Genomic DNA, 25735 nt, shown 5'->3' on the forward strand with positions numbered 1-25735 from the left:
TTTTCTAGACCTGCCCTTATCAAGGAAGCTTTGTGCTACATAAAGGAACAAAGAAGAAAAGCAGGTTGGTGGCAGCTTGTTTGTGTGAATATAAAACAGTCTGTCTGTAAGGACTCAGATGCTCAGAGCAAAAGGTATATTCCCAGCAGAGGTGGAAAAGAAATGCTACGTAAGGGATGTCCAGTGTAGCACTGTACACAGTGTCCCTCTCTGCACAGAGCTATCACCCAGCTGTACAGAGGGGGACACAGATGAAGATCATGACAGCACCATGGGTTTGTTGGTTGTGCTTTGTCATGAACACACAGACAGCAGAACAGCCCAGAGGGAACAGACCTGTGCAGGGACACTGACCAAGCTCTCCTCCTTCCAGGAGAGGTCATGCTGTACAAGGTCTTGGTAAACAGCAACACATCTTTTCCCAAGCTATTAGCTGTTTTCAGCAACTCTGCACCTTGTTGTGAACTTTCAGAAAGCCTCATGTGCAAAAAGATTTGTGAATGGATTGAGCTGTTGTCCCTTAACCAGTTTGGACAGAATCTTTATTCTCCACTTCAACTGATTCACTGAAATTACACTAGAACATACAGATCAGGTTTTTATAGTTAAGTGTGATCCTAACACTCTGCAATACCACCTGTTTTAAAATTGCCATATGCAAATCCATGCCTTAAATGGCTTCTTGTTTAATGTGAAGGCATGAAGCACTTAACAGGGCTGTTGAAAGCTGTACGTGGGCCAGTACATGAAAGACCCAGAAGAAAAATATTCTCCCTACATTTCTGTTTAGAAAATACTGTTGTAGGTTCTGCCTATTGCCCTTCTACCTAACATAGCCCTAAGGAACAATTATGGTTGTCTATTCTAAAATACAGACGTGGCAACAGCAGTCTGCATCCCAGCACAAACATATCAGAGCCTAGAACAGATGACGTGAAAGGCATAAGTGAACAGTGGGGTTCATGAGTGTCATACCTTGTGTGGCTTTAAAAGGTAGGCAGAAAAACCTGTGAAGTTCAGAGGGCAGGTCACAGCAGTCTAGATCCATGTCAGGATGGAGACATTCCTGCCCTCACCTCTGCTCCCACTACCATGTTCTCATGCCCTCCCCTTGCAGTGTTACTCTTCTGATCACACACAGCCTGTGCAGGAAGATGACCTCTCTGAAACTCATTTGTTCTTGGCTGGATCAAGTCTTGTAGCAGCACCATGTGTGATCATGCCAACTGGTACATGCAGAAGGCAGGAGTAAGATGTCTTGGTAAGAGTGATGAGGATGAGGAGAGAGAATGGGAGCAGGAGAGTGAGGGCTCTGGTTTAGATTGGCTAAAGATGCTATGAAATTGCACTTGAAGAGAGAAAGAGAGTTTGAGTGGAGTGCTGGCAGAAAGGGGCTGTGAAAGAAAGGATTATATGCAGCTGTCATCCTGAAAACAGGATTTGCTGTATCCTGAAGGAGTCCCCAATTTCTCTATATACCTGAAAAGATTTTTGTAAATCATGTGAGCAAGAAATTTTCATTTTTTTCCTAATTAAATCCACTTAGAACAGCAATTCTTGTTCTGCCAAAGCTGAACAGTGAAGTATGGTGCAGAAGAAACTTGCAGGGTAGCTGGGGTGAAAAGAATTTCTGGGACTCCGCAAAGACTTTGGTTGTGCTTTTTCCCTAAATAGAATAAATATTCCTGGATCTGTCAGAACCACCAACCCCTTGACATTTCCAGCAATGCATGAGATGTTCATGAGGGTTTGTGAACCAGAAAGATCTTCCCTTCCCTCCCTGAACACCAAGACCTCTTCAACCACTGTTTGTACCTGGGGCTCTCTGAGGATGCAGGTGAACGTCATGGTAATTATTACAGCAGTTTTAAAGCATTCAAGTTTATTTCACTTCCCTGGTGTTCTGCAACTAACAGATTTAACAAATTCCTAGCAACACCAATGTGGTGCTCCAGCACAAAATTGCTTCTCAGAATGTGCCAAGCCACCATATTATAGGATTTCAGTGTTTAATTCTATAATATGCAATGTGTATGTAAACGGTACAAAATGTACCAACTTGTTCACAACAATCTCATTATCAAGTGAAGTGATTGTATCAACTTGTCTAAGTGGTGACGGTGATTTAAGAAGTCCAACATTTGGTCTTAAAAACAGATTATATTATTTATAAAGATCTGTGGGTGGAAAGGAAAAAAGCAAAGCTCATCTGTCAGGAGAACAAACGAGGAATATATAACTCCTCCAAGGCATAATGACAGCAGAAAGAGGGATATTGTTTAAAGCTGATGAAGAACAGAATTCATCCTATTCCTATCTAGAGGCCTGGATAGAAAATCTCGGTACATTCCATTACAAGACAGAAAAACACACTCAGTCTCATGAATAATGGTGTCTTTACTGCTCAGTGCAATTTGTCCTATACTTCTGACTCTATGAGATAATAATTCTGGGTTTGCATCTGGTTTGAAAATACACCTAACAGAACCTAAACACAGGTTTCAAATCCTTTTTTAAATAAATTGACTTAAACTCTGCTGTGTATATTGCTTATAATGCATCTGGTGTTCTTCTGAACACAGGCAAAGCTGCTTTATAAAATATCCATGTAAATTATTTAAAGGGTAAGCATTCTCACATATATATATATATATATAAAATATCATATTTTTCTTTTGTTCCTGTGAGCAGAAGTTACAGCATTCGTATGACCCTTTTCTTACTGGCTACATCACAGAAATCTCTCAGCTAAGCCCTCCAAGCTCCCCTACATTTCAACCTTCCCAGGAACTCCATAGATACCACCAGGTCATTTGCTGAAGAGCTTTGATCTCAAGTTAAACAAACAGTGCAATCCAAACAGCAATTCACTATTTAGACCCATTCTAACCCCTCAGAAGAGCTTCTTTCATCAGGGACATACCTGGCCTTCAACTATCCACTTGGAGATGGAGGTTTTGCCATCATACCCTGGCCGGAACTGAAGGGTGGCTGAGCGAGGGCTGATGTTGGAAATCACCAGGTTGGATGGAGCACCTGGAAGTTCTGAAGGAACAGAAATGTAAATGAGAGGTGGAAACACTGTGCCTGGGGCCCAGTAGTGCAGGTCAACGTTCAGTGTTTCAGCACATAAACCACCTTGGTAACAGTTATAGCAGTGCAAATAGCTTTGGTTTGGTTTTTTGCTTTTTGGCAGAGTATTACATACAGCATTACTGTTCTGATGCTCTGAACATGCACCACATTTTCACAGATTAAATGAGAAAAAAAAAAGAGCCCATCCACAGATTTACAGCTACTATTTTAGAGAGTTGCATAACTGACAGTGTGGTGGCTCGTGGGGAAGGTACCTCCCAGCTCCAGATCTTCCAGTTGCCAAGTCACCTAACTCCACTGTCCTCCTGTTTCTCCAGAATTAAGTGACAACTTTTACTTCTCAAACTTCACACAACTTTAATATGTTAAACAACATAAAAAAAAATCTCAAATTTGGGGGTAATGTTTGGGGAAGGTTTTGTGATTCCTATATAGAACTATAGTAGATGCCTGAAAAAAGTGGATGAAGCTTTTGTTGCCAATTTAGAAAGCGACCTTCCATGGGGAAAAGTCTGCAGCCCCAATGAGATCTTTGCCTCATGTCAGGCAAGCTTACAGCAACATTTACATTTTTAATATTATCTGAATTACCAGCAAAAGCAAGGAAAGAGATTAAATATAGATTGTTTAGAATAAATTCCCAATAGTACCTGCATTTCGAAGTAATGAAAATCAGTGTTGTAATCAGTAATCATTCATAATGTTGTACTATGTGCAAATGCAACAGGCAGAAACTGGGTGGCTTTTTGGCATGTATTTCATATATGTAGGAATACACAATATTTCTTGATTCTTACTTCACATTTGTGGGAACTATGATCAATAAACTAACCCTGACCAAGTAGAATAATGCTGTTATCTGGCTAACAACAGGGAGCATGGCATTGATCTATTCTGCAGCTTGTCACAATTACCTATGATTAGGGAAAAGAAAGGCAAGAATATTTCAAGACACACAGAAAAGTTCAAAAATACTGGAAAAAGGGAAAAAAATGGATTACCATCAGTGATGTACACTAACCATTCCACTTTGGAAAATTCTATTTGTATAACCTATAAACTAACTGAAACTGCTTGTGTGAGGTAAGAATCAGCTTTTTAGTTTGCTTCCTATACTGGATAAGAATTTTAAATATAAAATGCATAAAGGTGAAACGTGCAGGTGCCCAAATGGTACTCTGACAATGCAGTACAGGACTGCAAATCTCCGCCCAAATTTTTTCAGGCTACAACTTCCAAATCTCTTAAATCAGATTTTAGTTTCCTTAGAGAAATGACCTCTCATAGGTGACATAAGCTATATGACTTATAAATGGAAAAATCTTTCTCTTGCAGCAGCATCCAGACTCTGTTCTTCCACCAAAGCAAAATTTTTTGAATTGATTCAGGCTTCATTCTTATGTTACTTTGTAAATGTCAAGAGATTCTGTATTGTGTCCACTACATTACTTGGTCTGTTCCTTCTGCCATCCCTACAACTTCTTTTGTACGTGTATCAAACATCCGCAGCCTTCTAGTAATTTCAGAATGTGAGTGTGCTCATGGTAACATTTTAATCTCTTCTAAAACTTAAATTATGTGATAAAGAATTCCCATGCTTTAGAAACAAAACCAGTTTTATTGTTACTGAACCACAATAGTTTGTGATCCATGGAACAAAGAAACATGAGGAATCCACCCATTTTAATTTGTTTCATGCAGTTTCACCAACCTGGGGGCACACCAGAAGAGATGGTGGAGGATGTGACCCATCCACTCCCCTTTGCAGTCACAGCTGCCACCTCGATCGTGTAGGTGGTGAGAGACGACAGCCCCGTGATCTTGTACTCCAGGGTCGTGTTGGGCAGTGTGCGGGCCAGGCGAGATTCATTCCTGCCATACACCTCCCAGGAGATCTGGTACCCTGAAAAACAATGGCACAGAAGTCAGGGAGCTGCAGCAGTGGTGTGCTCTGGATTTTCTCCTAAAGCACAGTTATACAATAACCCAGAGAGTTGTTAATTCCAGCTTCTGCAAGATTTGCTCGTGGTCAATGGTGGTATGACTTGTTTCCATCGCTACTCCATTATGGTCACCTTTTATAAGCAGAAAAAAACCCACCTGAGGTAAACACTGGCTAAAATACACTAGTATTTTTCTAATACTATTATTTCTGATAAGCAGTTGCTGTAGGTACCCCTTGGGGTATCATCTGCCCTTCAGATTACAGATGGGGGAGGATAGGGAGTCTCAACAGTCTGCCTCTTTCTCTATGACTACACAGTGCTTGCCACGAAATGGCTAGGAAACCTGGGGATAATCTTGCAGAAGGATGGACTATAATTTTGTGAACTCTACAAACCAAATAGGAAAATGGAAAATTTAACATCTTCTCATCAGCTGGAATACCTAATTAAAAATCTATATGTGCTTAGTAGGGCTACTCCCTTTCCAGGCTGAAGTAACCTTCACTGCTGCATGTCTAGAAATACTTACAAATCTGACAATAACAATCAGGCAGGAACATTGTGGGAATCTTCTAGGAACTGAAAAACCTCTACTCCCCACTGCTTGTTCCTCACACAAATCCTTTAGCAGGGTGAATCATTATCCTTTCTTTCAAAACCATAGTGCAGCCAATGTATTGTCCAAAACTGCTCTCACCCTGACCTCCATATTATTCCTCTATCATAACCAGGCTTTCCTTTTTATAACCATTTGCCTTCCAAGAACTTTTGAAACTTTCTACTGTTGGATTTGCTCAATTTTACCTCCAAATCTGCTTGTCCTCCTCCTGCCCAGTCCCACTTTATTCTCGTTTGAACCCATTTGAACCTTACTGTGCCAGGCTCCGGAGAGCATGTCTGAAAAGTTTGCTTGATTGCAGCTTTCTTTGTGATTTGACTCAGGGGGGGGAAAAAAATACACATAGCTCTTGAATGCCTGTGAAATGGAAGTGAGTGAAAAGGACTAACAGAAAGGAACCCCACTGAGTGAACCATGCACGAGGCAAGCTGGCTAGAGAAACTCCCTACTGGGTTCCTGTTCCTATCATCTAAAATGAGGAATTCAGACCAGTTGGGAAGCTTGAGGGTTTTTTCTTTCTTTCTTTTTTTTTTTTTTTGCAAGCATGATAAGCTGATTAACATATACAAATTGATGTGCCAACATACCTTATGGTATTGATCAACGGGGAAATATCATCTCATGAATTAAAAGCATGGCAAGACAAGTATTTGTGAGAGTTTGAGAGGTGTGAGGTGTTATCCTTCCTCTGGTGCTAACTGCCATTGCTGACAGATTTCCTTTAACTTATTTTTGCATGAAAACAGGCTCAGAGTGCTCACATCATCACTAATTATGTTTCAGGTGAGGGGGCAGTGATAGAGAGAGGTGATACTTCAACCATTCCAGCTACACTGCAACAGCTCCTCTGACTAAGAACAGCCTAGGTGAAGGGGAAAACCTCCTGAATGCTCATGTGGAGCCAGGAAGTGTCCGAGTGGAAATGAAGTCAGTCAATAATTTACCAACAACTCAGGGACATGGTGGTGTTTTGATGCTCTCTGAAAACTCTTGAGAATCATTTACCAGCGATCAAAGTTTATGTAGCAGAGGCAAGATTACAATTGGTATGAAGACTGGACAAAACTTAAGGGCTCTTTTGCATTTATTAACAGAGGGAGAACAGAAAGATGGGGGGTGATTGCCGACTTTCCTGCATACTCAGTGAAGAGCCATGGAGGACCTGCAAACAGAGCATCACAAACACCACTTTCTTCCAAAAGCTTTGAATCCTATGTTTGATTCAGACAGGGCAATGAGATGAATGGGAAAAGGTCCAAACAAAGTGCAGTTGGGCCTCTCCTCACTTCCCAACAGAGGACACAAGAACACAGAATGTCTGTGCACAGCCATGGATGGAGCAGAAGCTGGGCAAGGGCCGTGCCACGGCTCATCTGTCTGCCCAGGAGCTGCCGATGACCCTGCTATACCCGCTTTGATCACTACGCATGGACTAGCAGAGGGAATCAAGGAGTATCACCTCAGAATAAAACAAAATGGGTTGCTCAAAGCAATAAATAGCAATAAATAACAGAAGACAAGCAGAGGACTTTTAATGTTCTCCCTATCCATTTGTTGCTTATGAACAATAGAAAGTTTCATTCTCCATGCATGAGGCATGAAGCAACTGAGATCTCTTCTCTCCCATCTAGATAAGCTTCGGATATATATTGAATGTGGGTGATTATTCATCGAATGTTTTATGTTTTCTCATCTATAGGGATGAGACTCAGCTTTCCTACTCATTAGGCACACAGTCTATGTATTTATTTACTGAAAAAATGTTCACCAGGAAAAATACCCTGAGTTCACATGCAAATTGAAGAAAAGGCAAAGAGGCAGCATTTACTGCTGGATATTTCACTCCCGAAAGTATAGTTAAATTCCAGTCATATAAACAAAAAAGCAAACAGAAAACACATCCATACATACCGAGCAGACACAAAGCCAAGTGTAATCATGCGTAACAAAAACAGATGAAAAAATGCTGAAGGAAAGAAACAACTTCCACTGTACCCCCAAGTAGCACTTAGGCCACAATGACTGACAGATGGGCAGAACTTTAGGACATGTGGTTGGTAAAAATGCACTCTCTGCTTTACAGAGCTGATCACGGCTAGAAACGTGCATGGGGAAGTCCAGCCGGCCTGGGCTAAGAGTGTTTCCTCTGGCTTCAGTGGGAATGGGAATAGGAGAGGTGCCACAGAGCCTTCCCGTATGCTTTGGCACTACACCCTCTCCACAAAATGCTGCCTAACGGAAACTAATGACCAGAGGAGTTTCAGAAATAATTTTCTGTTGATCTGGAGTAAATTCTCTACAAGAGAGCAGTACACCCAATCACAAACTGTCCGTCTACATCCAGGTCCTCATAAATCAACGTTTGCTGAGAGAACGAGGAAGATACTGAAATTTACAGCAAGAGTAATGGGCAATTTCCCCGAGCAGGCTGGCTGCCGGGCACCACCCTCCGTGCTTTCCTCCTCCCAGCCTGGGTGCATGGAACAGAAAGTCCAGCAAAGATATCAATGAGCAGAAATGATGAATGATTGCCTCCCTAAGCACTCCGATCTCCAAGCAGCCCTCTGTAATCCTGTGAAGTACTCAGGGCATGCATAATTTTGCTATTCTTTTCTTCTCCCCAAATACAATTTGCATCCTTAAGGACATTTTCCTTATAAAAGTTGCTGGGTATTTTTACACTGGTGTTTTCTTTATGAATAACAGAGCTTCTTGAGTTATTTCTTTGTGAAACGATTTGTCCCAAATATAACATGGTCCATCATAGTGCTCCACCAAGTCTCAACCCATTCTGGGAGGCAGCAGTTTGTTTCTAGCAAAGCAATTCTGCAACACTAAGCAGAATGCTGCTAACTCGTGCTTAACAAGGATGAGTATTACATCATCTCTCTTAGATAGCTAGGCTTGGATTTAGCTACCTAAATTTAAGCACTCGTGCTTGAAGGCTTTGGCCATCTTCACTGAATCAATACTGCTTTGCTTTCAAAAGTCATTAGTTTCTGTTCTAGAACCACTTAAATCAATGCATATTTCAGGAAGGTTACTGTGGTACAGAGGCATATGATGATCTGCAAAAGGACTCCACACATACTATAAGCAGCAGAGAAGACACATGTGCAAATGGTGCATGTCACAGACCCAGATAAAACACTGACAAATGCAAGTCCTATCAAAATAATTAGACCTGACAAAGTTTAAATGCTCTGGGAAATTGGACTGATATAACATTTCAATGTTCAGGGGCCAGAAAATCAGATTATTTTTTAAAACTCCTAAAATGTATTTTGCTTTTACAAATTACCATACACTATATATAAAAAAAAAATTAAACATTTTGATGTCAATGCTCCCAAAACAAAATATTTTGCTCCATGTGAAATGCTCTTCTCCCTTCCCAACTGTGTAATTTAAAATTTGGGAGCTTTCACGCACTTCAAAACCTTGAAAGCCTTTGTTAAATGGAATGTCCATCCTGTGCTGCTGTAATAGTTTCCCATCTGAAAACAATATTGCCTCTGTTGATAAGAGCTACAGTTTTTCCTCAACTATTTATAGCTTCCTTTATGAAAAATAATGAAGTTGCTGATGTTGGATCTACACTGGCATACAGTAAATAGATAAATAGCTTGTCAAATGGCAAACTCATCAAAGAGAAACAAGAGAGTTCTGAACCCTTGTGATGGTTTATACAAGATTAAGTAATGACATGCAAATTCTGTCACGCAGTCCACAGCCAGACCACTTGATCACAGATGAAGGATACTGCTGATTTCAGGCTTGGTCTTGATTGCAAATCTTAGCAATGCCAATCCAGATTTCGCAGCTGTAAACTCCATGTAGGAACCCCCCACCTTTGGGGCACAGGCCAAACACTGTCTCATAAAGTTTCAGAAATTTAGTAACACAGGTGGAGGTCACAGAAGATTTAACAAGACCAGAAACTCCATGGGGAGCTGATTTCTAACACAGCCTGTCTTTTCAGTGACCACAATCATGAGCTGCCAGTAATTGGACCTGTACTTTCTATATTGTGCCCTAGCTGACATTTCAATTACCCAAAAGAGGGACCAGAAAACCTGTGCTTACAGGAGCCAGTTCTCCCTAAATTCGCTATTATACAAACATGGTTTCACTGCAATGATACATTCCACCCCACACACACACCAAAAAACCAGGCAGCAGATAGCAGCTGATACTTGCCTGTAATGATGCCATTTTTCTCTACAGGTTCTTGCCAGCTGACCTTGAGAGACGTGTCCAGAATCTCAGTGAAACTCAGATGTCCCACCGCTCCTGGCTCTGGCAATCAGAAAAGGAAATCTGTTAACAGGAGAACCCCACATACTTTTGATCTGATTCATGTGGCAAGGTTAGGACTGAAGAAATAAAACACGGAGCCGGGGCCAAGGGAAGCCTGCTGGAAACATCAATGAAAGCTGCAGGGGAGAGGGGAGAACGCAAGGTGTTAAGAAGCACTCTGGCTATCATCACATAAATTATTTTATCCAGTCATCATCCTAACTGTGCAGAGAACTAAAGAGAGTGGCAGCAGGAGACTCGCACGCAAGTTGTTCTCTGCCTCTCTTCTTGATCTAATCTAATTAGAACAATCAAGCTGGCAATCCTGGAAGCAATTGCATTTGCCTTTCTCCCTCAACGACGGTGTGTGGCATTTACCTGTGCTGCTGTGTGTAGCTTATCTGGCCTTGGGTCTGTTGTAATGCTGCCAGCACACCTCTCACCTGGAAAGAGCCTTTTGGCTACGCAAGGTCAAAGCAAGGACAGAGTCACCAAGCCACTGCTTGGATAGATTCTCTCAAAACAACTCTAAAAATGTCCAACATAATGGCAACTGTCTTCTGTAAAATGAATACAAGTGTGTGAAACTTTTAAAGGATTTTTATGATGTAGCTCAAGAGCTCTTAAAAATTTCAGCTCCCTAGTGTGCAATGAAAGAGCATAAAATGGAATGACTGTCAAGAATATGCCATCCTCTCTCAATTTTGATCTTCAAGGAAGACATCCTGACTGATTTTTGATCCAACTGCTGTTCTGTCTTCAATCGATGTACTGGAAAAAGGAGTTTTTGTTCACTTTATATTCACTGTGCTTCTGACATTGGATCCCTGCCCGAGTGTCCTCCAGCTCCACTGACATCAGTTGGCAATTTCTCGTCTGCAATTTCATATTTTGTTTCCTCTTCACTTTAGTCCAGATTCTCATTCCCTCCAGCTATGATTAAACAAAACAAAGCAAAAAAAAAAAGAAAAAAAAGCATCCTGCCAATAGGTTGGCTACAACCACATTTGCAATTCTGCAATCCTAGGGAGGAAAATTTCCAAATCCATAATGCTTGGACTACTAGATATCACAGAACAGAAAGAACGCTGATGTGGTAGTGATCTGAGGAATACCCAACAAGAGCACAGCAATTATGCACTATCTGGGGCCATGTATCTACAGACATGCAATCCTCATACTTGCAAAGCATTGCTCCAATTAGCTCCTGCAGATGCAGTCCAATTTTAATGTCATAATGAAAAACAGGTGCAGGTTACTCCAAGCCAGGACACATTGCTTCTGACTGGATGTCAGATTTTATTTGACCTGTAGTTCATCAGCAAACAGATCTGTTTGCACTATTTTTTTTTTCTAAAGGATTGCTGAACTTTGCTATACAGACAGAAAATTATCACCTGAGAACATGAATGACAGTCCTTTCAAATCTTTTTTCCCACCACATAAATCCCGAATCAACTCAGATTCAAGGAGTTCTCCGCAAAAGATGCATTATACCATCCTGCACTTAACTTCTCAGTCACCGTGAAAACTGGGGAAACCAATTCTGAAGGATCAAAGAAAACATAATCCTGCTCATCTCCACTGCAGAAGCGCCGTGTTGCGTTCAGCTGCATACACCAAGAAATGTTTTAAATTCTTTATAAAATCCCAGCCTTGCTTTCTCTTGTTTTATGCTTCATGGTGGAATTCTCTTGAGTTTAAAATGGCATGTGACCCCAAACCTTCCCCGGGATACTCCCAAGGCCTTTATTAGGCACTTTCTCACCCTTTGTACAAAGTCTTTAAGGCTCATTTCTGAAGCCTTCAGCAGATATTATTAGTCTTTATCCTCTTTCCAGCTGAGAAATTTTAATGAAATCTTAGTAGTCTCATATCTTTGGTTTTCTACTCTTCCATACCGACTGAAATTAATCACAGGTTTCAAGTGTTGTTGGAGAGAGAATAACAGATGGACCTAAGATAGACAACTGAACACATTTACAAACCATCACAGCCCAAATCCTCACTTCCTTAGGAAAACAGGCAAAAAAATGTTACTACCACACAGAGGAACCTAATGTATGTTTCTCTTTCCTCCATACCTTTTGCTTTAACCCCAGACAAACATGTATGAGTTTGCATTAATCGTTCACACAGCTCTCCAGTAGTTGAAGTGCCATCTTTGTGATCTACTCTAAGTCTATGATCTGCTTGTGGGGCAGAGGACTAGCATATGGAGGGGACTAACCACAAAAGGAAAATCCATGGGAAAGTACTTAATTTCTTTCATCATCTTTCAAGAGTATCTCATGAAAAATTGGATTAGCACTTTGAACCTCAGTTCTGTGAATGTTAATGATAATCAGATTTTTCTTTACGGGAACACTGACTAACCTAAAAGATCCCTATTAAGGCAAAGTAGTATTTCTAAAAAACAATACCTTAATAGATCTATTAGACTTTTTTTAGTCCTGATTTGGATCTGAAAATGTGCAGCAGTGTTTATGATGCTCTGTGACAAGAAGATACCGAAATGCTGGCCAGAGCCAAGATCACTGTGGACACTAATTTAATTGTCACCTGCATCCGACACAAGCCAGACTTGTTAGTCCCAAATATGTCTTGAGCAAACACATTGAAGAGGCCACAGAGGCCAAAACATTTTATAAGTTTTAGTTCTCAGTTCCTAAGAAGATCAATTCATCTTTATGTAGATGCCTGAACATGGATTTAAGAGCATAGAGGTTCACAGCCCTCAATGTGTTGTGTGTTAGCTGAACCAGACTATGAACCTTTCGGCTTCTGACCAATATTAACAAATTTGGTCAGGTTTAGTTCATAAAGAAAAAATATGAAATGCATTTCATTTGCCACAGACTAAAACAGCACACGTGGACAACTGGCTGAGGTAATTGTTTGATAGAAGGTAACCTGACAATGGATGACAGACTGATTGCGAACCTGAGATGCAATTCTAAGTGCCTATATTTGAAAATTCTGGCTTTTACACCCAGCCAAGGAAAATGAGAGCATTCAGATTCTCTACCAGTGCTGACTACTCACTGTCTTCAAGAGTGCGCAGGAGCTGAGGTGTGCTTCGTGGTCCATCGCCAGGTGTGGTGAAACACAGAACCGATGTATAGTAAGTTGTGTATTTCTTCAAGTTGGTGATGCAGCCGCTATGAACACCATGAAAATCTGGAGCAATGGTGACCACAGTCACACTCTCTGGAGCATCCACTGGCCATGCTAGAAGCTAGAAAATTCAAACATGGATGAGCTCTCATTAGAAGTTGTGTCTGTTTGGAATCAAAGCATGTTTGTCTGACAAACCCATCTTAATCTGAATGCAAAAAACCAAGCAATGCTGGTAAACTACTGTCAGCTAGGACACTGAACAGATGGATAGAACATGGTTACAGTGATAACAGTGGAGGGGTGTATATAATGCTCACTAGTGGTGGTAGATCCACTGATACCATGAAGGTATCTCAGTGTCTGCTACTGAAGAAAATGCTGGGATTATTGGCAATTATTGTTTGTATGACAAGTCTTTTGCATCTTTCTGGGCTGATCTGGACAGTCTCTGCTACACAAAGGAAGAAAAGTACCTTCAGTCTTACTCTGAGATAAATGCTTTACTTTATTTTGGGGTTCCTTTAAAGATCCCACTGCCTAGGGAGGTTAGTGGGATAAGGGGGAGAGAGAGGAGGGGGAAACTCCCCTTCCCCTCCCACAGCTCCTCAGCATCCCACTGACCTAGCCATGCCACTTGTATTGATTTCAGCCCAAAACATGAATAGATGCCTGAAATTAATGAGTTGTATTTAATGCATTTAGCCAATGTCTAGAGTTTCTGATAATCAGAAAGCACAGTTAGAGGACTGTAAGGAGCAATTTTGTTAGGAGTATTTCGTATTTCAAAAGGTGCACTTTACAACTTCTTGAAATCAATTTCAACGAGATAAAAATGGAAAACGGCTGATGGAATGGTAAGTTTTATTTTCTTTTCTAAATCACCTTTGTGGGTTACAATTGGCATTTATAACTTTGGAGGAGCGAACTTCTCTTTTTTGAGTACATTTCATTGCACGGTCCTCAGGAAACATGTGCAGCAAATAAAAGTGAACAATTCCGTCAGTTAAAGGAAAAAATGGGTTTAATCCTCAAGAAAAGCAAAGGCCTTGCTTTGACTACTAGTGATTTATAAATCATACAAAACCCTGTGCTATAGAAGTTACTGACAGAAATATTCTCACAGAGTACTGCAATTCACAATCCCTTTGAGAAGCAGGAATGGTAAAGCTCTTGCAATCTATGGCAATCAAAGAAAGCCAAGGAAAGAGAAATTTTGATAATTTAAAAGTTGTCACTGTCCACTGACAGATACAAGTTGTGATTTTAGTTATTTCATACCATTGCTAAAGAAACCAAAACATAAATTAGAAGCAGATATGTGATGAGACAAAGGATCTTTTGACTGCAACTCTGTTTGAATAAAACAAAGAATAAAAATCTGAAATATGACTTCTGCAAATCCAACTGAGCTCACCATGCTTGGACTTGCACCAGAAAATTAGAGTGCACTGCAGTCCACTGAGCCCAAAAAGTGCTTTTATTCTCCAGAGTCTGAACAGAAGCCAAATACTAATCCTGTATTGAGGTTGCAGGATATACTCCTGCAGCCCTGTCAGTCACCAAGTCTTTAGAGCTGATTCTATCTCTGGGAAAAACAGATACACCCGTCTACATGTATATAGCACTTCAGCAGTGTAAGTCTGAAATCGTCACTGCTTTTTTGAGCAGCATTATTTTGTAGATGGGAAAACCACTAAAAAAACCCACTCCCATGCATACCTCTGTCTCAGTTTCCCCATCACCTTGAGAAATTCTCAGGGAAGGCTCAAGCCTTCAAAACTTCTAAACTCCACCTACAAACCCTCAATTTACAGCTTCCATTCTGAACTGCACTTCATTCTCAGCTCACCCAACACCTAAAATGACCTTCCTCCTCCCTGCTCATAAAAGATACCTGTCTTCCATCTTCCTGTTCTGTGATTCCTACAAGATTACTCTTTGTTCTTTCCATTAATGTTTTTAAAACCTTCATTTAATATGCTTCTACTGCTGAACCACTGAAGGAGTTTCTATTAAGCAGTCCTTCCTGAAAGACAGAAATAAACCACTCCAGCTACCTTCTTAGCATACACTCCACTGGTCAAAGTACCAACAAGTGCTCTGTTAAGCACTCTTTGCTCTGCGTCCTCTAATAGATATTGGAGTTGCCCCATCGACAGGGACTTATCATGCTAACTCCGTGTCATCAAGCATGATTAATAAATTTTACATTCTTCTATCTCCCAAATCATCACAGTGGGAAAGTTAAGATAAATATTTAGTGTGATGTCTGGGTTCCTAATGAAATGAATGGTAGTTTTGCACTAGAGTAAATAGAAATCTCAAGGTTGATTTTGAAGTGGCACAGCAACATATCTCCTGTGCTGACTTTCCAAATTGTTTGACATTGAACTGCGTTTTGTCTGTGAAAATTCTTCAGGTAAACGACAAAGGTATTAGAACTTCTAGCCCATGAGGTGTTCCTTTTCCAGAACTTACATAAATTAGCAAATGTTTTGTTAGGACCCACAACTGCTCAGTTCTCTCTTCATTTTATTCTTGTGTAAGATACCCCTGAAAATATACAGTCATTTTTGGAGATTCACCAATTATTAGAGTCAATTTCTAATTTTTATATACCAGAAGCACAAAGACAAATATTATTTGAAGTTGCAGAAACCCTGTTTCTATTTACCTTGTATCCTTGGTTAATGCCATTGATGAACTGTTGAGGTGGAGGGTTCCAGAAGAACTGGATTGTTGTGGAGTTCACTGCCTCAACTTGCACATTCTGAGGTGGAGCTGTAGGCACTGCAGAGGGAGAAACAAAACAAAGCAGAACAGAGGAGGGATGAAGGGACACAAGAGAAGGATGAACACAGCACCCATTGACGCCACTCATGAGCCACAAAATAATAACAACCTTGAGAGGAGGATGCACTTGTGAAACAGTAACCAGTAATGGTTTGGAAAGAAGGGTAAGTGGGTTAATTTCTCTTTCTGTGTTGGAGATTCTTTCAAGGGGAGTGGATGAAATGATTTCTGTAGCTTATTATTACACAGATGGGTTTCTCATGAAGACTTGAGACAGAAGCTGGGTAATGACAGGTGAACACATCTCTTTCAATTATCCACGACTGCACAGAGAATGAACAGTTTCAGAAAGAAATTTCTTGAGTCTTTTAATGCTGCACAATTCCCCAGATCAGACAAGCAAACATGGAGTTTGCACAATTAAAACTCTAATTGTGAATTATAATCTGGCGACAGCATCTGTTTATTATTTACTGCTGTTTAAAGAATGAGGACCACATGCAATAAAGATTTTTCTTGGGAATTGGAGATGTTCTTGTTTTATCTTGATAAGATATTCATTCATGTATATTGAATTGATTATATATATTCTGGGCCAATACATCCTCTAATCTGCTAAAAGTTGCGTAAACATTTTATGCCAAGTATTTAATTAGACAGATGTTTTCTCAATACAAAAGAAAACAAGGAATATAAAGGCATACTGCCTTCAGATGACATAAAATAAGACCTAAATATTTTGCCATTTAATATATGGTCTCTTTAAATACCTTCCAGATAATTTCTTCAACTTACTACTTTAGGCTGTCCTTTCTATAGTTCTCAGAGGAAAGAATAATAATAATAGACAGGTCAATTCTAATGACATTACCAAGCTTATAGCAAATTTAAAGAGAAAACTGCTATCTGAGTATTGAAAAAAATGGACTAATACCCTTTGAATCGTATAAAATAAGTTTAATAAAGTTTCACAAATATTACTATTGACAGGCATGTGCATTTGTATTCTATGAAAGAGGAACTATCCACAAGGCATTTTGAAGCCTGGAAAGCTTTGTTCCTTCTGCTTCCAAGGGAAAACTTCTACCAAAGCCCAGTGACCTATGATTCTAAAAAGTATCCACAATCCCCACTGAGAAATGGTGGTTTGCTCCATACTTTTCAAAAACAGGTCACAAACTTTTAAAGCTTCAAAGTACTTTTGGAAGATGAGTCTCTGTATGGCAAAGAAATCAAGGCATTAAGTTCAAAAATGTAAAAACGTTCCTTTTTTACCACCTAAAGATACGTTTGTTTGAGAAAGACATAAGGGGACATTCATTATTCTTAACTGGTGTACAAGCTATGGTGAGACTGCAGCCAACAGGGCAAGGACAGTGTATCCTTATCAAAGACATCCACAACCTAGAAATATCAACGCAGAGAAGTGGAGAAATGCTCAAAGATGTCAGGTCTGAAATGACAAGAACATCTACTTTCATGCCCTGTGTCACTAAAACTCCCTGGTGTCTATCATGGTTTGAAAATTTAGCTCTGCACATTTTTTTTAACCTAAGAAACTGCACATTACTCAGAATTTTCTTGCCCTAATTTAAAACCTGATGTCACCATTTATGAACTATGCATAATTATTGAGTTCTAAAACCAGAATTTATCTGATACTGCTCTAAATTTTCATTAGAATCTGGGCCCTACTTGCTGCCATGTATCATAATTCCCTATATGCTTTTGGAAGGTTAGAATATTATCTTAATGACCTGCAGACATCATAAAGTTTTTGTAGTTAAGAGATTCACCAAATCATCCTGATATACAGTCACATACATTAAAGTCACTCTATAGTCATAAGAAGCCACTTTGGCTACATTCCCCTTCTAAATGTATTTTTTCTTATTCATCATCTTTGATGAAACTGTTTGTTATAAGAGTCCCAAGATGAATTTCAATTTGCTTTTGTGTGCAATACTTTGTATAATTAACAGTTAACGTGAATAAGATTTTTTTAAAAATAAAATTTCTTATTTTCCTGCATATTTGCGTATTCAGATATTGTAACTGCCAGAGATATGTTACTGTGAAAAAAAATTTGATGAGAAGCCTTCAAGTTAGTTTGCTATCAAAAAGTTGTCACATGGATATTGTTGATAGTTTCCTTCTGCCATGAAGGCTAAATCAGCCAAGCATCACCCTTTTCAGTCATTCCTCTGCCCTCTGCTGAACTGCTACATTACAACTCTATTTATATGTGCTACGTTCATTTTGTAACACATTATTGTACAGAAAATCTATACGTAACCCATGTGAAAGCCACACTTGAGGAAATGCAGAACTTGGGCAGCGGTAGAAGAGGCAGCTTTTCCCAGAGGTTAAGAAAGAGTTATGGGTGACCTGAGAATTAACAGTACAGCCACTCCCAGCAGGACACTCCCACTGCCTTTATCATTTTCCCAAAACACTAACATGCACACTACTGCTATGTTTCTGTGGGTGTTATTTTCTTTAGTGGAGGATCCCATAGATGCTGTACAATCAATAGCAAATTTCCAGCAATTTCAATATCACAAGGATTTTACTCCAAGGTAAAAGACTCCAAGATGAGTCTTTTAGATACAATTCAAAATATTGCAATTTTTTTGAAAGGGGAAAAAACCTCCATCAGCAAGCTCCAAGTTTTCATCTGCACACGTCTTCAAAATAATCCAGGCATGCACTTGAGGACAGTGTCCCAGTTCCAGCTAGGACAGAGTTAACTGCCCCAAGCAGCCAGCACAGGTGACCCAGTCTGTTTTCCACACCACCTGACATCATGCCCCATAAAACAACAGTTTTAGAAATGTAGATAACCAAAGGCATTAAGGCATTGGTTATTTCTTCTTTTAAAAGGATTTTTTTCCCTTTCATTAGGATATAATTTCTTGAAACAAGGATAAACCATCATAGCACAAAAAGTACCTGTTATAGTAAGAAAAATGGCTAAAACTATGAACACAAACCGTAAAACCTTCAGAATGTTGGAAATCATGATTTATATTGCAATTCCTCTCTGGACATCCTTATTGAAAAATCAACATCTATCTCAATGAATGCAGTTAAAAGATGGAAAGAATGTGGTCCATCCGATATGCATAAGCCTAATTATACTGTAGAAGACATAATATAGTACTTTTTTATATTTTTCATCAGTAAAATATTGGCATTATAATCTCAAATCTACTTCAAAGTGCCAGTATCAAGTTTTCCTTTTATGTCCTGATATTAAAGGCTTCCTTGGATATCTGATCAGTTTTGCATTTAAAAAAGAAAAGAAGTTTGAGTGAAGCTAAATCAGAATTGACCTCTGGTCACTTCAAAACTCAAATACTTTTCCAAGATCACGGTTAGTAACCGTGACCATCCACATAAAGGATTTTCTAATTTAGTGGTAGATTTTTATCCCCTTCCTGCAAGTTTCTTGTTGACAAGTGTTACAGAATCTACAGATGTGAAATATGTGTTTCAAGAGTAATCTCCAAGTATTTACATGCTCAGGTTTTTAAACCTGTTGTTCATCATGATGGAAAGTATTCCTAAACTGTCTCACAGTGGAGACCCTTCTGGATCTTGGAACTACAGATCAAATTGGTCAGACAAAACCAGCTGTTACTTTCTTCCCAATAAAGTTCACGTGGTTGGAAATCTGTAAAGAGCTCAGCCCCCGGGACTGCAAGTTAATGCACAGCATTCTAAGTAGGAAAGGTCATGGAAGCACTCTAGATAAAAGCCATTAAAAGGGTTCGGCTGACGAGATAATTGAGAGAAGAGAAGGCATTAAGGTTAAGCATGTGTACATGTAATTATTCTGTCTCTAGCTATGTGCAAATAGCATGTAAACCCCACAGAGATTCTGACAGCCAGACTACCGGCCTTTAATACAGATCTTCAGCAGGGGCTTGTAGAAAAGTCTCCTACTGCTCTGGAGCTCTTCACCTTTGAGGTGGCAGCTTCCATGGCTCTAAAATGCAGACTTGAGGAACTGCAGGTTTTGCTTGAACTTTAACGTGCTATGAACTGCAGCAGATGTGCAGAGCAAGTGGTCGCTGTGATTCGACACATGCCAATATTGGAAATTCAGTAGTGTGAGATTTGGCACTTATCAATGGGTTTTCCTTCTTGCAGCTGGGAAATGTCTTCTCTCCCTTCCTTGCATGCCTCTCACAAGGAGAAAATTTTACTTCTTGATTAAGAGCTGGTGGCCAGAGGCCTCACACAGAGGCAAATGCTAATTTCATGATATTTGTGAAATATTAAAAATAAAAAAGCAAGCAATAGTAACACCTAACAGTGATAAAACTGAGACACACAAAATCCTCCCAGAACCACTCTAACCTGCATCCACACAAGAGCAGCTTGGCCCAAAATGGCCATAGAAGCTCCAAGACGGTTGGTAGGCTCCCCAAAGGAAGTGAACAAGGATCTTTACAATGTTTTTGCCGAGAAAGCCTAAGTGAAAACTAAGGGAAATCTCTTTTCATTGAGATAAAATTGAATGTTTGCTGAGGATACTCCTTATTCAGAGGTTCCTTTTTCAAGGTTATTTCCAACAAAGTAGGAAATTTTCAGTTAACTGGGTTTTCACCAGCTCTTTACTTTATGAGAAGAATCTCTTCTTATAAATTTCTCTGATTTACCTCCTACTGCCTAGGAAGAAATCGCTTTGGACCTGGCTGAATGGATTCTTCTTGCTTTTACCCTCTCTTCACACCATCAATACTAACTATTCCGAGGACTCTCCTACTTTTTTATTCAGGAAGGGCCTTTTGCTCAGACTTTCATGGCCTTTCAAGGTGTCTGTGCACAGCACTGAAGGGAAAATAAAACAAAATCGAACTGCATGTTGAGACTTTAGGACATAAGAGAGGCTTTTGGGATATGCATCAAAAGAAAGACCTAGCACTTAAAGTAGAAACAAAAGCGGGTTAATGTCAATGCAAAGAGCCTAGCGAAAGATACATCTCTACTTACAAACCTTGCCTTGCCTAAATCTAAGGAGCGGTGGGACTTTTTCAAAGAGAGAGAAGTTCAGAAGTATTTGTGCTAGTGAGATAAAAGAGACAGATTCAAAGTCAAGAATGGAAGCTTCTGCTTTCACAAATCAACCTGCAGGAAAAGGTAAACACGTCCAACAGTACAGACCAGAGACATCACCACCATCCAGAAATGTTGATACATCTCACAAAGCTCTTCTTATCTGAAAAGGTATTAGGAAACTTCATTTTTTCATATGGCAATGAAGAGTCCTGCAGGACACTGCTTAACTAAGTAAAAATTGCCCTATGCAGACGGCTGGCACAAATCCCCGTGAAAAGTAACATCAAAGTAAGGAACAGTTGGAGAAAGTCTGATGAAGAAAGACCTATATATACAGAGCATCAAAGGATTAGGCTGAATATCACTCTGAAAAGACTTTCAAGATTTAGACACAGTCAAACTGTCTGACCCTAGTGCTAGGGTGTTCAGTGCTTTGCCAGTAAGTCTTTCTGATATTTTATCTAACTGACATTATGTGCTAGTTCCTCTCCAAATGTAGATCTTTCAGCATCTTTTCAGTTTGGCTACATTCTAGAAGTTGGTGATTTTCAAAGAGCCTTGAGTAACCTATTAGTTGTCAGTGGGTAAAGCAATGCCTGAGGACTAATAAGGGATTAATAGACTAGGTTCTGGTATCAATCCACAGCTTATATAGCCAGTCAATATTCCGTATGATGGAGATGCCAATGTGCTGACCTGCTCCTGCCAATGGGTTGATCTGCTCCCAGTGTTCATTTCCTGCCAGGCTTTGACTGCATGGTACGCTTGATTAATATGAAGTATTTCAGGTATTTTTCATCTGCAGACAGACAGGTTCTTGCCAGCACAGCTCACATCATTTAATGCATGTCAGAGTAGAGGCGGCAGCAGTGGTAGAAGGAGAGGGGGGATGGATGGGAGTGTGTGTCTTTGACATTTATCTCTGTTCATATTAAAATCAGAATATGATTTACAAGGCAGTTTTACACTTGGCTTTTTCTTACTCCCACTGGTTTGGTTTAGGAAGGACATTCCAAAGCAAGAAACAGCCATTGGCTTTTCCTGTCATTTTCGAACTACAAGACAGATGAAGGAACAGGGTTGTGGACCATAGAGCACTACATATGGATACGTGACATTAATCCAGTTTCAAATGATACTGATACTAACCACCCTCCCTTCTTTTCAACTTCAATGTAAAAAGGCCTCAAAACTCTTTTCAGAACAGACGGTATGCCTTTGGTGACTTGCACAGTAACCCAGCAAGGCATTCATTAGGAGAACCACAGAGTAGTTATTTACAGCTTTTATTAAATACTGATATAAAATAGATAATAAATATCCAATTTTTCTTTTCTGGCTACATACTGTCAGGCATTGAGGAACGACATAAAGACAAACAGGCCATTGAAGGTTGTTCTGCAGGCTAAACATTTGCTGATTAATATGAATGCAGGACTGACTACACTTAATTTATAACAGAGGATTTATATCCTTATAAATGACAACAGACAGCCAATCAATAAAGGATGATAATAACAGCACATAATATCAAGGGAAATTAGAGTCAATTGCAGAATTTAAGGAAAAGAGTGTGAAGGCCAAACCTGAGTCTAAATAGATGGAAGGTTAAGGTGCGATGATAGCTTCAAATGTGCAAATAAACAAAGTAATGAATTACAAGCATATTCACTACAGAGATTCAAATTCTGTGTGCAGTCCAAATCTCAGCAGAGATTCAGTCTTTAGTGGGATACAAAACATTAATCCTGGCTGCAAGGAGAAGACTTTTAAGAAAAGCATTTCAAGGTCTGCTATAAATACTTCTAGAAAGAGGTTGAGTGTGTCTAGACTCCTCTAAACTCTGAGGCTTTACACGTCCTAAGATAAACTATCGATATCTACCTTCTTTAATTGTCGTGGTTAATTAGTGTTGCATATGAACAATCTTGTTTTAAAGATCTCCCTACACCTAAAACTATATCTAATCATGCTCCAGTGCACTCCTAGTAACTGTTAACAAACACCTATATATTCTTCACTGATTTTAAATTAACTGAAGTACTGTAAAAATACAAGTTTTTAAAATAGTTTAATTGTTTTATCACCAATAAAGTAGAGACCATGTACTGTCCAGTGCTCAGAATCCAGCACAACCCTGCAATTATGGGAATATATGAAGGCTTTAAGGGCCTGGTACTTAATTATCCTACAGATTTTTATACCAATCTAGAGGTGTAAACATGCCTTACACTGGTTGTAAAAAGTAATTACATATCCTTTTGTTGATGTAATTTATACTCTTCTTAAAGCACTTACCAGAAAGGAGTGGAGGAGCTGTAGAATAAAAATCAGGGCTTTAAAGATCATTTTATCTTCCTCTTTGCAAATGTCTGCACCATTCCTGAAATGCTACAAACCACTCTTTCTCCACAGGCAGTATTTCTCTCTCTACAGTTCCCTTACAATTCATTCCATATTTCTAAACCAAGGTGTTCTGTGATTATCAGAAGTAATACAGCTGTTTTACTCAGCTTTTGTCTCCTGCATTGCATATGTGGCATACTGCATACCTTGACGATAATAAACCCAATTCCCTGCCATGTTCTCTTTGACTCTCCTAGCAAAGTAACCTCAACCCCTGTCTGTCACACGTTGTAGAAATTCATTCCACAGGATCCCATCTCTCTTCAGCATTTCTATTTATTTCTTGTGCTGTGGTTGACTCTGACCTGTGAGTGTGGTAACATGTCATCATGAGGCTCAACAAAATTGGATAATTTTTTAATTCACTCACAGCTTTTTCTGCAACAGAGATAACAGCAGAGTCTTGTCTCTACTTAGGCATTTGAAATTTGTACATTTCCTACCCCACGCTATCAAATTTGACTGAAATGACTATTTATTTTACAAGTTATTCTACTATCCAAGAGTGCATCTCCTCCTTAGGAAGCTATACTATAAACCGTGTCTGTTAAGGATATATTGGTCTGATGCACTCACCTCCTTGTAAAGTGTACTCTGTCACAGGTCTGCTGAATGCTCCCAGCCCAGCTCCATTGTAAGATGCCACCTGGATTTCATACTGGGTCCAAATGATCAGGTCTTTCACTAAGCAGTAGTTAATTTCTGCACTGGTGATGTTCTTATATTGGTATTCTCCAGGGAGGCCAGCCAGGCGATACCTACCATATGGAAAGAAAAAATTGCTGGTTAATTAGGTGGTATCATTTATAGGGAATATCCTGAGTAGCAAAAGAGCTTCCTTTGTGAAGAGGCAATATGCAAATTTTTACAGCAGAATTACATAAAGAATAATGAAAGATAATCTGAAACAGCAGACTAACTTGTGATAAGACCATATCACGTTTGACTGCTATAGCATTTGTAATCTGATCTCACCAAGATTACATGCTCATGGCTAAACAAAACGGGTATTTTATCCTGTTTTATGGTTGCAGAAAAATTACAGCTTTTTAAATGTGGCTTGTCTAGTAAAAGCTGTGATTTAGTACAAAAAGTAGCCCAGATGTGATTTTTATCAGGGTGCTGCTGTAAATCAGCTTGAGAAATGTTTTTTTTTTTCCCCCTTTTTCTCAGAAATCTGAAAAGGAAGAGCTCAGAGGGCTCAGACCTTCTAGAGTCTCAGGCATTGCCACCACTGGCTTCCTCCAGGATTTACTTCACAGCATGATTAACATAAGGATGGAATATCATTGAGACTGAAGGATTGGTTAAGCACTGGAATCTGGGAGAAGGACTGTACCAAATATGGATGAGTATTCGGTAAACATCCTGACAAATATTCTCCTGAGACATGGGAAGCTGCAACACTGAATATATTTTCCCATGTAAAAACTGTATTGCAGAAAACAGACCCCCTTTGATGTGTCTCTTTAGGCCAAGAAACTAAGGAAAAACAGCAAATTACAGAAAACAAACCAACCTGGTAAAGCTCTGAATGAGAATAACACTGTGTGCTTTCCTTCCGTTAGGAAAATGATACAATGGATGCTTACAATACGCTCATTACAAAAAAAAAAAAAGAGAAAAAAAACAAAACCAGAGGCTAAGCAAAGGGCACAAGGCATTGCTATTCCATGGAAAAGACAAATACAGAAACATTTGTATTTTTATTCATCACACAACCTTTATGCTCTTTTACTCATCTTTGGCTTCACAGTAATCACCAAAAGCTTATTGACACAAAGCGATTTCATTGACATCTTACAGTCTGATTTTAAATTCATCTAAGTTAAATTGGTGCAATCTCTACAACTAGACAACTTCGTGTATTTCAGCCACAGATTTTGTTCTAAAGTCTTGTAAAGAGATCAAATCCTAATCACTGACAGCCCCTCTATTTTCTGCTGAGGAGCTGCTTGCCTGACCATATTTTGGCATACTTAATAATTGTAATGCTACACTGGTGTGATTCCCTTCATGAAATATAAATGGAAATCAAGAAATATCAGCCCTCAGCTGTGTTTATTGAATGCCTGGATCTTTTTCTACTTTATGCAATTTCTACCTTTTTCTTTTGTCTCCTATGAAAGGTGTATGGTTCCTGGCAAAGCCAATTCTTAGTGCAGCAATGTTTTGTCTCACACCTAGCACACAAGGTGTAGAGCGCTCCTGTGATTTAATCTATTATGCTGTTAGCATGGCAGAGCTCTAAATGCAATACTGCCAGTGAGAAAAAGGGCAAAGGAAGGAGACCAGTTCAGAAATGTCATGTCTTCATGATTTTTCTCACCATGGACTTTGATGTATACTCCGTACGACTTGTGCAGTGCACCTTCACTTTTAAAGATCA

At 39.5% G+C, this 25735-nt stretch overlaps 1 protein-coding gene across 1 annotated transcript in view; it reads right to left on the bottom strand.

Moving 5' to 3' along the window:
• The window catches only part of SDK1 (sidekick cell adhesion molecule 1), a gene marked incomplete at its 5' end in the record, with an annotated part of 398756 nt that overhangs the window by 86750 nt on the left and 286271 nt on the right, over positions 1-25735 (bottom strand). Inside the window, 6 exons of the mRNA XM_084271072.1 lie at positions 2924-3045; positions 4808-4999; positions 9862-9960; positions 13006-13198; positions 15755-15870; positions 23923-24104. Of these exons, the coding sequence (XP_084127198.1) occupies positions 2924-3045; positions 4808-4999; positions 9862-9960; positions 13006-13198; positions 15755-15870; positions 23923-24104 (904 nt within the window). The remainder of the gene's footprint in view (positions 1-2923; positions 3046-4807; positions 5000-9861; positions 9961-13005; positions 13199-15754; positions 15871-23922; positions 24105-25735) is intronic.

This window comes from Gallinula chloropus (assembly GCF_964237585.1).
Source record: "Gallinula chloropus genome assembly, chromosome: 15".
In the NCBI taxonomy this organism is placed as follows: Eukaryota; Metazoa; Chordata; class Aves; order Gruiformes; family Rallidae; genus Gallinula; species Gallinula chloropus.